The 14,408-nt window shown below is 36.1% G+C and overlaps 1 protein-coding gene across 12 annotated transcripts in view; it reads left to right on the forward strand.

Annotated features, from left to right (window-relative positions):
- LOC144957484 (dual 3',5'-cyclic-AMP and -GMP phosphodiesterase 11A-like) overlaps positions 1-14,408 on the forward strand; it is a 241,841-nt gene that overhangs the window by 110,937 nt on the left and 116,496 nt on the right. For all 12 annotated transcript variants that reach the window (XM_078888782.1, XM_078888784.1, XM_078888786.1 and 9 more), the window contains 2 exons: positions 9,841-10,051; positions 13,497-13,767. In XM_078888782.1, coding sequence (XP_078744908.1) covers positions 9,858-10,051; positions 13,497-13,767 — 465 coding nt within the window. In that variant the 5' untranslated portion in view covers positions 9,841-9,857. The remainder of the gene's footprint in view (positions 1-9,840; positions 10,052-13,496; positions 13,768-14,408) is intronic.

Raw genomic sequence — 14,408 nt, forward strand, 5'->3', positions numbered from 1 at the left:
GTGAGGTCACACCTTCTTGTCTTCCGGTTCAAACCCCATTAGAAGTGTATTACCAGTCCTCCGGGCAATGTATACGAATGAGTGAATTACACAATGAATTATAAGGTGGCATCACTATTTTAGTTGCAGAATGTATAGGCAGATTCTTATGCTTACGGCATGTAAAAGAGCGAGGGTGGATGGTCTTTATCAACTAACAGCATTTGTTAGGACTAGAACACAAGACCTTATCACTCTGAAACAGAAAGTGAATTACACATGGTATGTATCCAGTCCTCCAGAATAGAAGAGTGGTTTTACACTTTCAATGAGATAGGAACCAGTATTTTGACATCACGCTTCTGTTCCCTGTTGGTGCAACCCGACATAAAATCATTTTGAGACTCTGGCTTTCTGGGTGGGGTTCCTGACCTCCCATAATGGGAAGGGGGGTACATACTGTGTCTTCTATCCCCTATAACTCTTTTCAAACTTGCTTTCTGTCTTTGTCTTGGAATAAGGTTACTTGGTTTTGTCCTGGCCCTGGTTTGAGTCCTGGCTTGGAGGGAAACAGTCAAAGGCATAGTTATTGTTTTGGGAGGTGATATTTTTTTCCTTGTAAATCATCTCTCTGTTATTTATTATTATATTTGTTATTTTGAATGTATAATGTAAGCATTTGAGTGTATTCCTCTTTGTTGGATCGTGTGCTTGTGTCCGGATGAGACTTATAGGTGATCTCAAACTAAGTACATTGGTGGTATGCTCTTGGAATCTACATCTGATCCCTATTTGTTCCTAGTTTCCCTTTGTCTTACTTTTTCTTGGGTGCTTTAATTGTAATTCTAGAACATTTTACTAACCAATTGTCTTCCTTTTTACTGGACCTGATATAACCTAAATGTTTTGCAAGCGCCGTAAAACCCTTAAAAACAAAAACAAACAAAACAAGACTCTGGCTTTACACGAAATGCGTATATTTGGTACATAACAAATTAAGGACCGCGATATTACTGGGGGTATTTCTATTTTTGAAAATGGTGACACAGGTCTGAATATTGCGGCAATAAATCTACTTGCTGCCATCGGCTGATACCACGTCTCCAGTGTTATGCAAAAATATGTTAATCTAGCGAGCGGTCTCAATAGCTCTTACCTCTCTCTCTCTCTCTCTCTCTCTCTCTCTCCCTATCTCTGCCTCTCCTCTCTCCTCCTATATATATATATATATATATATATATATATCTAACTCTTTCTCTCTCTTTCTCTCTCGTTCTTCTTTCTTTCCACTATTGCAAAATATGTTAACATATAGCTCTCTCAATAGCTCTTACCCCCCCCCCCGCTCTCTCTCTCTCTCTCTCTCTCTCTCTCTCTCTCTTTTCCCCCTCTCTCTCTTTCCCCCTCCCCCCCCCCCTATCTCTCTCTTGTTCTTCTTTCTTTCTTTCTTTCCACTATGCAAAAATATGTTAATATAGATCCCTCAATAGCTCTTACCTCTCTCTCTCTCTCTCTCTCTCTCTCTCTCTCTCTCTCTCCCCCTCTCCCCCTATCTCTCTCTTGTTCTTCTTTCTTTCTTTCTTTCTTTCTTTCTTTCCACTATCCAACAATATGTTAATATAGATCTCTCAATAGCTCTCCCTCTCTCTCTCTCTCTCTCTCTCTCTCTCTCTCTCTCTCTCTCGTTCTTTGTCTTTCTCTCTCTCGTTCTTCTTTCTTTCTTTCCGTAATGCAAAATATGATTATATTGATGCTGTGCGATGGGCTAAGAAACTCACAACATTGTCATACAGAAATATAACGACCAATACACAAAGCAATGTGTAACATTTAACGTTTACAGTCTGCTAAATACAGTAGTCCTTCAGAGCCATGCAGTCCATGGAGCCGGAGTATATTTCGTTTTCGAAAGCTGACATTAGCAATTGCTTGATACCCTTTTCATAGGACGCTAGTCTATCCCAAAGTACTTTCCGCCAGATATGATAGACCCAGCTACCCAATCACTGCTGGGTGAGGTCAGGAAATAAATTTCTACTACACTCGGGATCGACCTCTGTCCCTTTGTGTGCGAGGCGAGTGCTCTACCAACTGAGTTATCTTGACCCCCATCTATCATCAAATAAGTCTGACCAAAATAGGCTATAAAACACGTAAAATGATTATCGCAGTATTTTTGGAAAGAAAAATTAATTAGGGAAAGGGGTGAAGCAGCACTGTCTGTGTTAACACCGGTTGCCGACATTTAATCCAGCCGTGTTCTGCCCGTATTTATTATTTGATTATGATTGCTAAATCAGATACACAGAAATCTCTTTTTACAGGATTTTACATGATAGAAGTTCTTCAAACTAGGAAGATTGAATAAGATTGGCGACAAAACAATTTGGATAGTTCGTGAATCGAAAGTTTAGTGAAAGGAATACATCCGGGTTGACGCTGAAAATAATCACCAATGGGAATCCAAGGATGACGTCAAACAACAGTGGGTCGCCTTGCTTTGAATGCTGACACAATAGGACTGTATCTCAACTAGAACACGGCAAATGTACAAATAGGAAACGCAATTTCGGCATAAGGAATCCAAATGCGGTAAAGAGAATTCAATTTAGGGGTGCAATTGTATTGGTTAATTGTGAATATGAGTACGACAAAAAATATTCAGTAGCGAATTTCAATACGGCATTGTGAAAGCAATTTCGGGACATTTAAAAAAAATCATTTGTCGATTGGGTCTGTTCTTCTTTTCCACAAATAATTAAGAAGAAAACTTGGCAAATCAATGTTCCAAGATATCATTACATGACATAAGACGGCTTTTTGAAGCATATGAAAGAGTTGAAGATTATATAGCTCTTGACAAAGCATTTGCGATGAAGCGATCTTCTGCCTATCACATTGTAAAGCGATGAGTTGACAACTAACAATGGGATGATAACAAATGTTTTTTGGTGGAAAACGGGGTGAAAATGTTTACGCCGCCATATAAAATCAGTCAAAGATGTCGTAAACGACCATCTATATAACAACATAACCTGGTGTCAAGAGCAGTGCAGTAAGCAACATGGTGATGAAATGCTGCTGAACCTAAAATGTGACCCCTCGGCTCAAAACGGTATTAAGTTGGGATGATTCAGATGCTGAAAATGGAATTTGTAGCCAGAAATATCATGCTTAAGTTCCGTTTATATGCTTTATAGAGGAGAAAGAATATCACATTTTACTGTACTAAATATTAACGTTTCATATTTTTGTCCAGTTTAACAATAATTTGACTTTTTAGCATCTGGTCCATCCCGACATAATACCGTTTTGAGACGTTCGGTCACAATTAAACATTGGAATACAGAAAACACGCATTATCTTGATATCAATTTTCGACACGGCTAATTATGCAGTTTGCAGTAAACGATTTTATTTATGTTGACGAAACGGGAATCAGTTTGTGAACATAGGAACAAGAGGTCGTTTTCAAAGAGGTTTTCCGGATTTCCGTCTTGTCATTGGCCGACTAGGGGGGAGGAAAACATCACGGTGATGTTTGCAGTCAGTAGTTGACGTAGACTTATTTACTATGAATTACTGAAATGTGACATGGCCCATGAACGATTCAACAACTTCCTACAAGATGCAAGCAGAAAACACGGAACGGACTCAGTACATTTCATATGTTTGACCCCTCGTCTCAAAACGGTATTAAGTCGGGATGATTAAGATGCTAAGAATGAAATCTGTAGCCAGAAATATCATGCTTAAGTTGAGTTGATATGCTTTATAGAGGAGTAGGAATATCATATTTTACTGTGCTAAATACCAACGTTTCATATTTTTGACCTGTTTAACTATAATTTGACTTTTTAGCATCTGGTCCATCCCGACATAATACCGTTTTGAGATGACGGGTCAAATTTGACAATGCACCAACGCATCGGAATACCCCAAACATTCCTTTGACGGAAAATCATACGATCATATTTTTAGCATCATACTCCTCCATTCTGAACATTTGTGAAAGCGCTTTCAGCTTATGGAAAAACGTTATAAAATATTATTTAGCAGAAATTGGCCTTCATCGTCTTACAAATGAACACTGGAAAAGTATGGCAACTCTTGTTTACTGCCAGAGCAGGGAACCGTTACTTTATATTATATAAATGCTCGTGCTTTTTTTTTAACGTACTCCCATCCTTCAACAAAAACATTTGCAGTCTCCCCCCCCCCCCCACTCACACCGAGTTCTTCCTCTCTCTCTCTCTCTCTCACTCTCTCTCTCTCTCTCGTTCTCCATCTCTCTCACTGTGTCTTTCTCTCAGTCTCCGTCTCTCTCTTTCTCTCTCTCTCTCTCTCTCTCTCTCTCTCTCTCTCTTTCTATTTCTCTCTCTTTCTTTCTTTCTTTCTTTCTCTCTGTCTGTCTCTCTGATTTCTTGTAAAAGTCTTAATGTTCTAATCTGTCATTTAAATTTTTTTTCTTCCCTTCCCTCCTCCTCACTTTTCCCCTAGCTTTAATGCCAGACATTATCAAAATCATTTTAAAAGGATTAAATAATTTCTAGAACATAAAGACTAACAACAACTATCTACGTATCAATTGCGAAATTCGCTTTTAAAGGAGTCGTTAAAAACCAGAGGACACAGAAAATCAATTCTGCCATCAAAAGCACCTTTGTTTAAAATAACGCAGAGACAATACAAAATCAATAAGGCTTTAGCCCTAAAAAAGGTCAAGATGTCACTTTTTGACACATTGACATTTTGACTTTATGTCACTGCGGGCAAAGATAAATCACACCCCAAAAAAGGAACCAAAAAGATAATTTATGTCAGACAAAAGAACCATAATAATGTTTTATATTTTATATAAATAAGGAGCTAAAATGAAAATTTCATATCCAAAAAAGGAGCACAATAATATGTTATATAAAATATGGAACAAAAAAGATATTTCATATATTTAAAAAAATGAACCAAAATTATATTCAATCTAGAAAAAGGAACCAAATTTCTTTATGTCTGACGTTAGGAATAATTGGGTAATAGAAGACTTAAACGTGATCACAGAAACACGCATGGAGAAATTTTAATGGAAGCTGAAGAGGCTTAAATTGGGAGATATGTTCGTTGAGGTTTGACGTCCAGGATTATAGAACTTCCTCACAGAATTCCGTAATACATATTGAGCGATGTCAAATTTGTCTGAACTGTATATAAATAGGGGGAAATAATCAAATGAGGTGAGGATAATAAACATTATATATATATATAATATATATATTATATATATATATATATATATATATATATATATATATTTATGAGTGTTGGTGGGTACTCGTAGGTACGAAAGTGCTCGATAATGATGGTTAGAGCTAATATAAAATATAAATTGTCACTCACATTATATGGCCGAGACGTTCGTTTCTGTGGGTTTATTCCACGTCCTCAGTCGGCGTAATGTCGTATGGAATACACATTTTTTCTTCCGACATTACGCCGACTGAGGACGTGGAATAAAGCCACAGAAACGAACGTCTCGGCCATATAATGTGAGTGACAATTTATATATATATATATATATATATATATATATATATATATATATATATAAAACATTTCAAGTATAATTATGATTATGTCTTATACTTGAAATGTTGTATAAATAGCCCTTTTTATCAAAAAGTTGAGCACTATTATTTCATTGTTTTTGTTTTTATAATATATATATATATATATATATATATATATATATATATATATATATATATATATATATATATATGTGGTCTAGTGGTATGACACTCGCTATCGGATCGGAAGGTCCTGGGTTCGAGCCTCGCGCTCGGCGCATAGTCGAGTCCTTGGAAAATGTTCTTTACTCACATTCTCTCACCGTACTCAGGGGTAAAATGAGTACCCGGCGGTTAACAGCGTTGTCTTTGTCCGAAAAATTGTAATATCGCCTAAAAGAGTCATGTCCCGTCCTACATGTTAAATGTTGCTGTTGACCAGGGACCCCTTGTAAAGCGCTTTGAGCACATTTAGTGGATATTTACGCTATATAAAGCTCAATTATTTTTTTAATTTATATATATATATATATATATATATATATATATATATATATATATATACATTTCATATATATTTCATATATATATATATATATATATATATATATATATTTGTGTGTGTGTGTGTGTGACGAATCGCCTAAAAGCGGTGATATATCTGGGTGAACTGCATTTTTAGAATTATCTAAATGAGTACCTTGCAGTTAACAGCCTAATATCACCTACAAAACAAGCGTCACGTCTTGTTCTACATACATGTTAGGCGTTGCTGTTGGTCAGGGACCCTTTGTAAAGAGCTTTGAGCACGTTTAGTGGATATTGCCCTGTATAAAAAAAAGCTGAAAAAAGCTCAATGTACTTTTATTGATCTCTTTTTCATTCTGACATAGCATGAGATTGACGCTGTTTATTACATTTTACACTAAATATTTGATTTGAAATGTAAAAAATAAAAAGTCAATCTTTCCCTTAGAGCGTAAAAGATAATAACAATACAAAAGTAAAAACAAACACACAAACAAAATGATAGACACCAAGCAACCCCCACTCAAAACCCCAATAACCCCCTTACCCCCCCCTCCCCCCATAAAAAAAACAAAAAAAAAAACAAAACTAAACAAAACAAACAAAAAGAAAATAAAAACCCGAACAAAATCCAAAACAAAACAAGAAAACAAAGAAACAACAAAAAAGAATGAATTATTTTAGACTCCAGTTTTGACGGGATTCAAGCTTATCACAAATCAGACTTAGAAAACTTAAGATTTTTCAATAAAGGTTACAGTGTTGATGATAATCAAACTTCTATTTAGGATGAAAAATAGAAGAAAAAAAAACACATTTTAAACTCGAAGAAAAAAGAAAAAAAAAGAGAAAAAAAGAAAGTATTAATATATATTTTTGAAAAGAAAACGTGCAGAATTGCTGTTGACAAACTTCCGTTGACATCTGCTATCTTGGATGGAAATAACAAGACATGTTCAACTAGAATAAGACAACAACAACAACAACGCGAATGAAGAAATATTGTAATATCAAAAGCAATCTCTCTCTCTTAACATTGTGAATAATTCAATTACCAGCAGATAACGGGTAATGAAATGAACGAAAAGGTAATATATTACAGGAGGTGTTTAATGATTTTTTTTTTCAAAAATCAATCTATACATTTTACCGTATTTGTTTAATAATTTCCATTCTGGGGCGGGGTCACATTTAGGGGCTGTTCTTAGTCACCCGGCGTGCACTTATTTGCAGGTCTGATAACCCGATTCATTATGGGCTCATTGTTGTAATGGAAATCTTAAAAATTAACGCAAAGTATTGTCCATTACACCAATGTTAAACTAGGCCCATAATTCCATTCGGATGTCAGACCTGCATATTATGTACCCGTCGTACATTTCACGGTTGCAATTTTGATAAAAAGTTAAACGTTTAGTAAGTCAATGTTATTTCTCTGGATATATTTTAAACGTTAGAACAATAACAAAAAGAATCACAGCTCAAAAGATGACAAAAGTAATTTTCTTTATATTTTCGTTTTGTTTAAAAATTATCTATCTCTTTTGGGATTTCAGGAGTGAGACATTGTGAATACATTCTACTATAACACAAAGGAGCTTTTAAAAAACAACAAATTAATGTTAAATAACAGGCAAGTTTAGTTTTATACGAGAAAAATAGTTACATTTAATTTATCATAGAAAACTGATTGACGAAAAACGTTTAAAAGATTCGAAAATAAAAAAATATGCAAAGGATAAACAGAAACTTGATTCCTTGTCTCTCTGACTGACATTGGGTTGTGGTGGGTTGGAATATAGGGAATGAGATTAGCGGAAGAGTAGCGTCCCTTGATTGGACGTCACCTTACAGAGAGAACGTCAAAATAGTTTTGCGCACCCGTCTCTCTCGTCCTCGCTTTCGGTGAAGTGTCTCACGCCGCACAACCAACATGACGTTCTCTCTCTAATAGCTTTCCCGCTCGTGACTTCCAATCAAGGGACGCTACTCTTCCGCTAATCTGATTCCCTATTTTAAAAAAAAACCCAAACTCACCAGGATGTTAAAGATTGGATCTTTTGGGGTTTCTGAAGAAAGAGATTATGTGCAGTGGTGGCATAAATCCTTTTATAACATAAAGGAGCTTTTATGAAACAACACATTTGATTTGATACAAAAGACAGTTTTAGCCGAGAAAAACAAGAGTTGTGTGACCAAACTGGTACAATGTCGGGGTGACCTCGTTGTCAAATCGTGGATTTGGGGTTTGAATTATTAGAAATACTTAATGTTAGTTCTTTGGAATATATATATATGTATATGAGTGGTTTCCAACACTTCCTAACTCCGTCCCCCCCCCCCCCATTTTGAGATATTGGGGTTTATTTCCCCTAAAATTTCTCATTCGGTCTATTATTTTATCGTATTTAACTCTTTCAGCGATATTGCTATATTCGCATTTCCGACACAAAATGGCTGACACCTGATTGAGGCAGCAATTGAATGACAAGCTAAGACAAAGCGACATTCGAATTCGGTGCAAAATCTCAATTAAAATACCCCCCGTTCTGATGAAAGAAATGATACCATTTGTTCAATTTATAGTACTTTTGTAGAAAGTAGGATTGGATTACATTATTATTTTTGCCTTTCAAGACCGGCCGCACGTGCGGTCATTGGCCTGTAGAACAGGTTCTGCTCTGGCCGCACAGTGCGGCCAATACCGCTGAAAGAGTTAAACTTCAAATCTATTGTGTCATTTGATGCTTAAAACTAAAATTTACATTTCAATTTATCTCATAGACGGAAAATCTCAAAAAGTATAAAAATCGACTTAGCGAGTTTTGGAAAACCAGCCTCTTTAATATATATATATATATAAACAAAGTTTCATATTTATAAATGTTAAAACAAATTTTTAGTCTATCTAGACCATTCAACAGACGTATTTTTTTATGATTTTGGCTGACACCGGTTTGTGGCAGGAACTAAAAGTCACGTGGGAACCCTAGCATGTCCAAAAACGATACTTAGGGGGTTTCAGAAGAAAGACAAGTGTATTTTCACATAAATCCCATTGTATCCTTGGGGAGTTATGTTTCTCAAACATATTTTATGCATAAGGCTGTCTGTCACGATGGGAAGAAAACACCAATCATTGTCTCCCTTTCTTTTTTCATTTTTTTTCGAAATATGACAATATGCAGGGTTGTCAAAAATCCTGCCCCTGCTGATATTGATAATATTCCTTATAAAATTAATTTTTAAAAAAAATACAGTTTCAGTGGTGAACATCATTACGGCCCACATCGGTTCAGTTTTATATGTGACCCAACGTCTCAAAACCGTATTATGTCGGGATGGACCAGATGCTAATAAGTCAAATTGTAGTTAAACTGGTCAAAAATATGAAACGTAGCACAGTAAAATATGATATTCCTTCTCCTCTATAAAGCATATTTCTGGCTACAAATTCCATTTTCAGCATCTTAATCATCCCGACTTAATACCGTTTTGACACGAGGGGTCACATATAGGAAATGAATTGTAGTACTACTCATTGGCAGGTGTGATAACTCAAAATGTTCAAGGCTTATTGTTGTAATGGAAATACTCTCAAACCAACGTATACCTATTTGCAGGTTTGATAACTTAAATTCCATCTATAGTTTGTCACACACATTCTAATCTATGACATGTTATTATCACTTTGTCCATAGCATTCTTTTCAGGCAATTGTTTTTGATAATAATAATACATTTAAAACTGTCTTTCCTTTATTTTCCAGACCATGTCCAATGCGTTATGATGGAGACGCATGACGTCACCAATATAGAGGCGTGGCTAGATAGCCACCCGACTATCATGCATGACTATTTCATGAAACATGCGGACATCTCCCTTGTCAATAAATGGCTACTTGCACACGGGTACCAATATGCTACGGATAACAATAACACTACTCAAATTGGAAGATCGAGCTTAGGATCTACTGTCAGGTGAGTTCTGTCTTTAACACCCCCCCCCTCTCTCTCTCTCTCTCTCTCTCTCTCTCCCTCCCTCCCTCTCTCTCTTTCTCTCTCTCTCACTCTTTTTCTCTCTCTCTCTCGCTCTCTCTTTCTCTCTCCACCCCTATATATCTCCCTCTCTCTCTCTTTCTCTCTCCACCCCTATATCTCTCCCTCTCTCTCTCGTTCTCTCTCCACCCATATCTCCCCCCTCTCTCTCCACCCCCTATCTCTCTCTCTCTCTCTCTCTCTCTCTCTTTCTCTCTCTCTCCTTAGATCCTAGTCATTCTGTCCTTGAAGCGAATGTTCAGCGAACCTTAATCTTATTATTATGAGAATTGTGTTCATTTAAAATCTTAAACCCTCTCCAATTTGAACAATCCAACATTCGAGATTGAGTATCTCATTGAGCATGTAATTAAAATCGTATCGTCCGCGTATTACCGACACCTCTTCCACTTTTATTTTCCCGTGGCTATGAATGGGTCCCCTAGGTGATAGATACTCTTGCATCTCTCTTGTTCCTAGAAAGCTTGCTTAACCATTGGAATCTTATGCTTAGAGTTAGTCCAACCAGATTGTGGTTTGTTCAGTTTTCAGACAATTCACATGGGAGAAGCTAATTAAATCTACCAAGAAAATGGCCAAGCTCTGATAGTGCTCATTTAACTCTCTCCTTACTAGCTATTTTCCGGATTTTCCCCAAAACTTCACACCCAACCTATCCAAAAATAGATTTATTTCACTCAAACACAAAATCTGTTAGCTCTTGCTACCTACATATTTTATTTTGCTAAACGTGCTCTTCAGTGTTAATATACTTTAACTATCGCAAACATTTTTGTTCAAATATTATGATGTGCAAAAGAAATTTGAATGACAAAAACGTTGGTTGAATCGTAACGACTATGACGATTTTCCTATGGGTGGTAAGGCCAAGGGAGTTAAAGCCCCAAAAGAAAAAAGATTATGAAAAAAAAAAAACAACTAATATACAGGGTGTCCATTAAGTCTTTCCCTGATTTCAAAGACTTATTATTCTAAAATCGTCTATATATTTACATTGGATTTTCACCATCTTCTAGGGAAAAGCTATACATTTATACCCATTAGCCAAAGACACACATTACATCACCAGATTCACCTAAATTAACATAAAGAAATTTAAAGACCTAATATTACTCTCCTTATATTCCTGAATAGTAACAGTGTGACAAAAATCGCTTGGTCGACTGGAGTTTGAAAAATCCCTCACTATGCGTCTCAGCAAAATCCTTTAATTGTCTACAAACTGGGCTATGAAAGAGCTATCTTTGATGAATTTGTTTCATTCAATTTGAATGTTACTCGAGGTCGACTCAATTCTGAGGATTTGTTTTCGAGGGCGGAGGGAGATGTTGAACGTGACAGAAATTGTTGGTTTTTAGGCTGAAGAATTTTGATAATCTTCGTTTGAAGGTTTCTTAATCTGTTGTGTTCACACTTGATTCGGGCAAAGCGTTCCAGTCTTTGTTAGTGCGGGGTGCAAATGAATATTTGAAGATTTTTAAGTTTATAGATTTGTGTTTTTCTTTGAATGCGTGAATTTCGCTGTATGTCTGATTGTCCTGGTGAGATGGAGGTCATTTTGTTTGTAATTTTGAACATAAGAGTTAGTCGTTGTTCTTTCCGTCTGTCTCGTAAGGGAGTCCATCCATGCTGTGACCATGTCTTTTACGCTGCTATGAGGGCTACAGTTATTGAAGACAAATCACATTACATAAAAATATTTGTCTCGAACTTTTGCCATTCCGAAATAGAAGGATAGAAAACCGATGTCTTTTAACCCTCTCCTAACCAATTATAGGAAAATCGTCACATTCGTCACGATACAACCAACATTTATCTCATTCAAATTTCTTTTACACATCATAATATTTAAAGCAATTGAACAGTGTGTTGTAGAGCATGTTTTACTAAGGTAATTATGTATAGCAAGAACTTACTGCTATTGTGTTTGAGTGATAAAAATGTATATTTTTGTGTTAGTTGGGTGTGAAGTTTTGGGGAAAATCCTTAAAATGGCTGGTAAGGAAATAGTTAAGTTGATGCCTTTTAGGTTGATTTTGCTAATTTTAGGTTGATGATTAATGTATGAGTTTTCCCTAGAAGATGGCGAAAACAGGATGCAAACATCTATAAAGGTTTATAGAATAATAAGTCTTTGCAATCAGGGAAAGGCTCTACGGCCATCCTGTATAATAAGGACATCGAACCGTATTGTTCTCTTTGGCCTGATCTGCTTTATTTTTAATCATATGTTCGGAATTTATAGTCTTTCAAAGTTCATGCTCTCAGTCATATTTTGTCCTCTAGTTCAAACTGTTCAATGCGATAGATAACGGTCGTCACCAAATTGATACCCCAAGTAAATGTAATTTTTTGCTCGTCTAAAGCTAAAGTAGAGAGAGATGGGGAGAGATAGATAGATAGATAGAGAGAGAGAGAGAGAGAGAGAGAGAGAGAGAGAGGGGGGGAGAGAGAGGTATAGAGAGAGAACTGAGATATACTTAGACTCCTTTAGTCTTATTGTGTGTTGTTGGTTTTTCAGTGGTTTGCTCTCCGATACTTTAATGACATTTTGTGTTTCTTATAATTTTGAGTTTGGTATTTTTCATAATCTTAGTTTTCTTATCTTCTGTTATTCCCAACTGCAGTGAAAACAGCTAATCATCCTCTCAGGAGTAATTGCTACGATATTAATGATTTTTTCGTGTGCTCTAGTCGTTGTCACATTACAAAATGTGCTGAAAATGATCTATCTACTTGATAAAAAAGTGTTCACAGTTTACGAATTATGCAACATCACAATAAGTCAGTTTATTCAACTTGATCTGTTGATGTGGTTACAACTTTCATAAACAGAGAACCATGTTTACATTTATTAAGAAGTATACAATTGTTTGGATGAGAAAAAAAATCATGTGATTGATTACTACGTTAGACGAAAAGAGGAATATTGATTACTCCCATTTTTACCGCTCACTTTGAGTGAAAATAACAAAACAAAACAAAACAAGAATATTAGTGAAACAAAACATCCCCCCCCCCGCCGGTAAAAACCTCAAAAACATAGAAATTTAAAAAATATAATACAAGAAATCTACAAAATATAAAACAAAGAAAAGTCAAAACAAAAAAAAAAAAGAAATAATTTCAGACCCAATTTGTTTCATTGGATATATATATATATATATGTATGTGTGTGTGTGGGTCTGTGTGTGTGCGCGTGCGCGTGTGTGTTTTCTTTTTAGTGGCCAACTTTTTTTTTTAAACTGTTATTCCGAGTATTTTCTCTCTGTATTTTGATTTTCTTGGTTGCTTTTTCGTTCTATATTTATTTTTCTTCTTAATTTCAGCCCGTTTACTTTGTGTATGTTTTTTGTTATTCCAACAGCACTGAAAATAGCTACCCGTCATCTCCAGTCGAAATCCGAACACAGGATGGAGACGTCTTCGAGACGAAACACCAGAGATCCAATTCCAAGAAACATCTCAGACACGACTTTGCCAAATCCAAAAAGAGAAACGTGTTCCGAACATTTGAGCCATCCATCGGTCCGGAATCGGCTATCGACAAAAGACGGAACAGCCTGAAGGAGATGCGGCAGTATCGCTCCCTCCCGCCGACAAGTGTAAACAATTTGAGTAATTTGATTCAGTCTAAGGTATGTTTGTATTTTATCTTCTTTTTTAAAAAAACGTTATTTATTTTATACATCGGGGTTAATTAAACAGACATGGACTGTGCATTTATTTGCAGGTCTGATAACCAAATTCCTTCTGGGCTCATTGCTGTAATGGAAATCTTAAAGAAAAAAAAATGACGCAAAACATTGTCCATTACAACAATGTTAAGTGGGTTCGGTTATCAGACCTTCATATAGTACACGGCGACTGTGAGCCAACTTCTGGAAATAGTACTGAGTAAGGCTATTTTTTCCGTTTTGATATCGAAAGATAACAAAATCATTTTACCAAATCGTATGTGATCTAGTGGTATGACATCCACTTCAGATCTGAAGGTCATGGGTTCGACTCCCGAGCGGCGCATAGTTGAGTCCTTGGAAAAGGCTCTTTACTCACAATCTTTCACCGTACTCACTTTTAAAACGAGTACCTGGCCGTTAACAGCGTTGTCTTTGTCCGAACTAAAATGTAATATCGCCTAACGTACACCGTGTCTCGTCCTACGTGTTAAGTGTTGCTGTTGCTTAGGGACCCCTTGTGAAGCTCTTTTAGCACGTTTAGTGGATATTGCTTTATATAAATGTTCAGGATTTTTTTTTGTAGACAACTATTTCAATTG

The sequence above is a fragment of the Berghia stephanieae genome, chromosome 12, assembly GCF_034508935.2.
Source record: "Berghia stephanieae isolate SIO BIC M18660-M18661 chromosome 12, UCSD_Bste_1.3, whole genome shotgun sequence".
In the NCBI taxonomy this organism is placed as follows: Eukaryota; Metazoa; Mollusca; class Gastropoda; order Nudibranchia; family Aeolidiidae; genus Berghia; species Berghia stephanieae.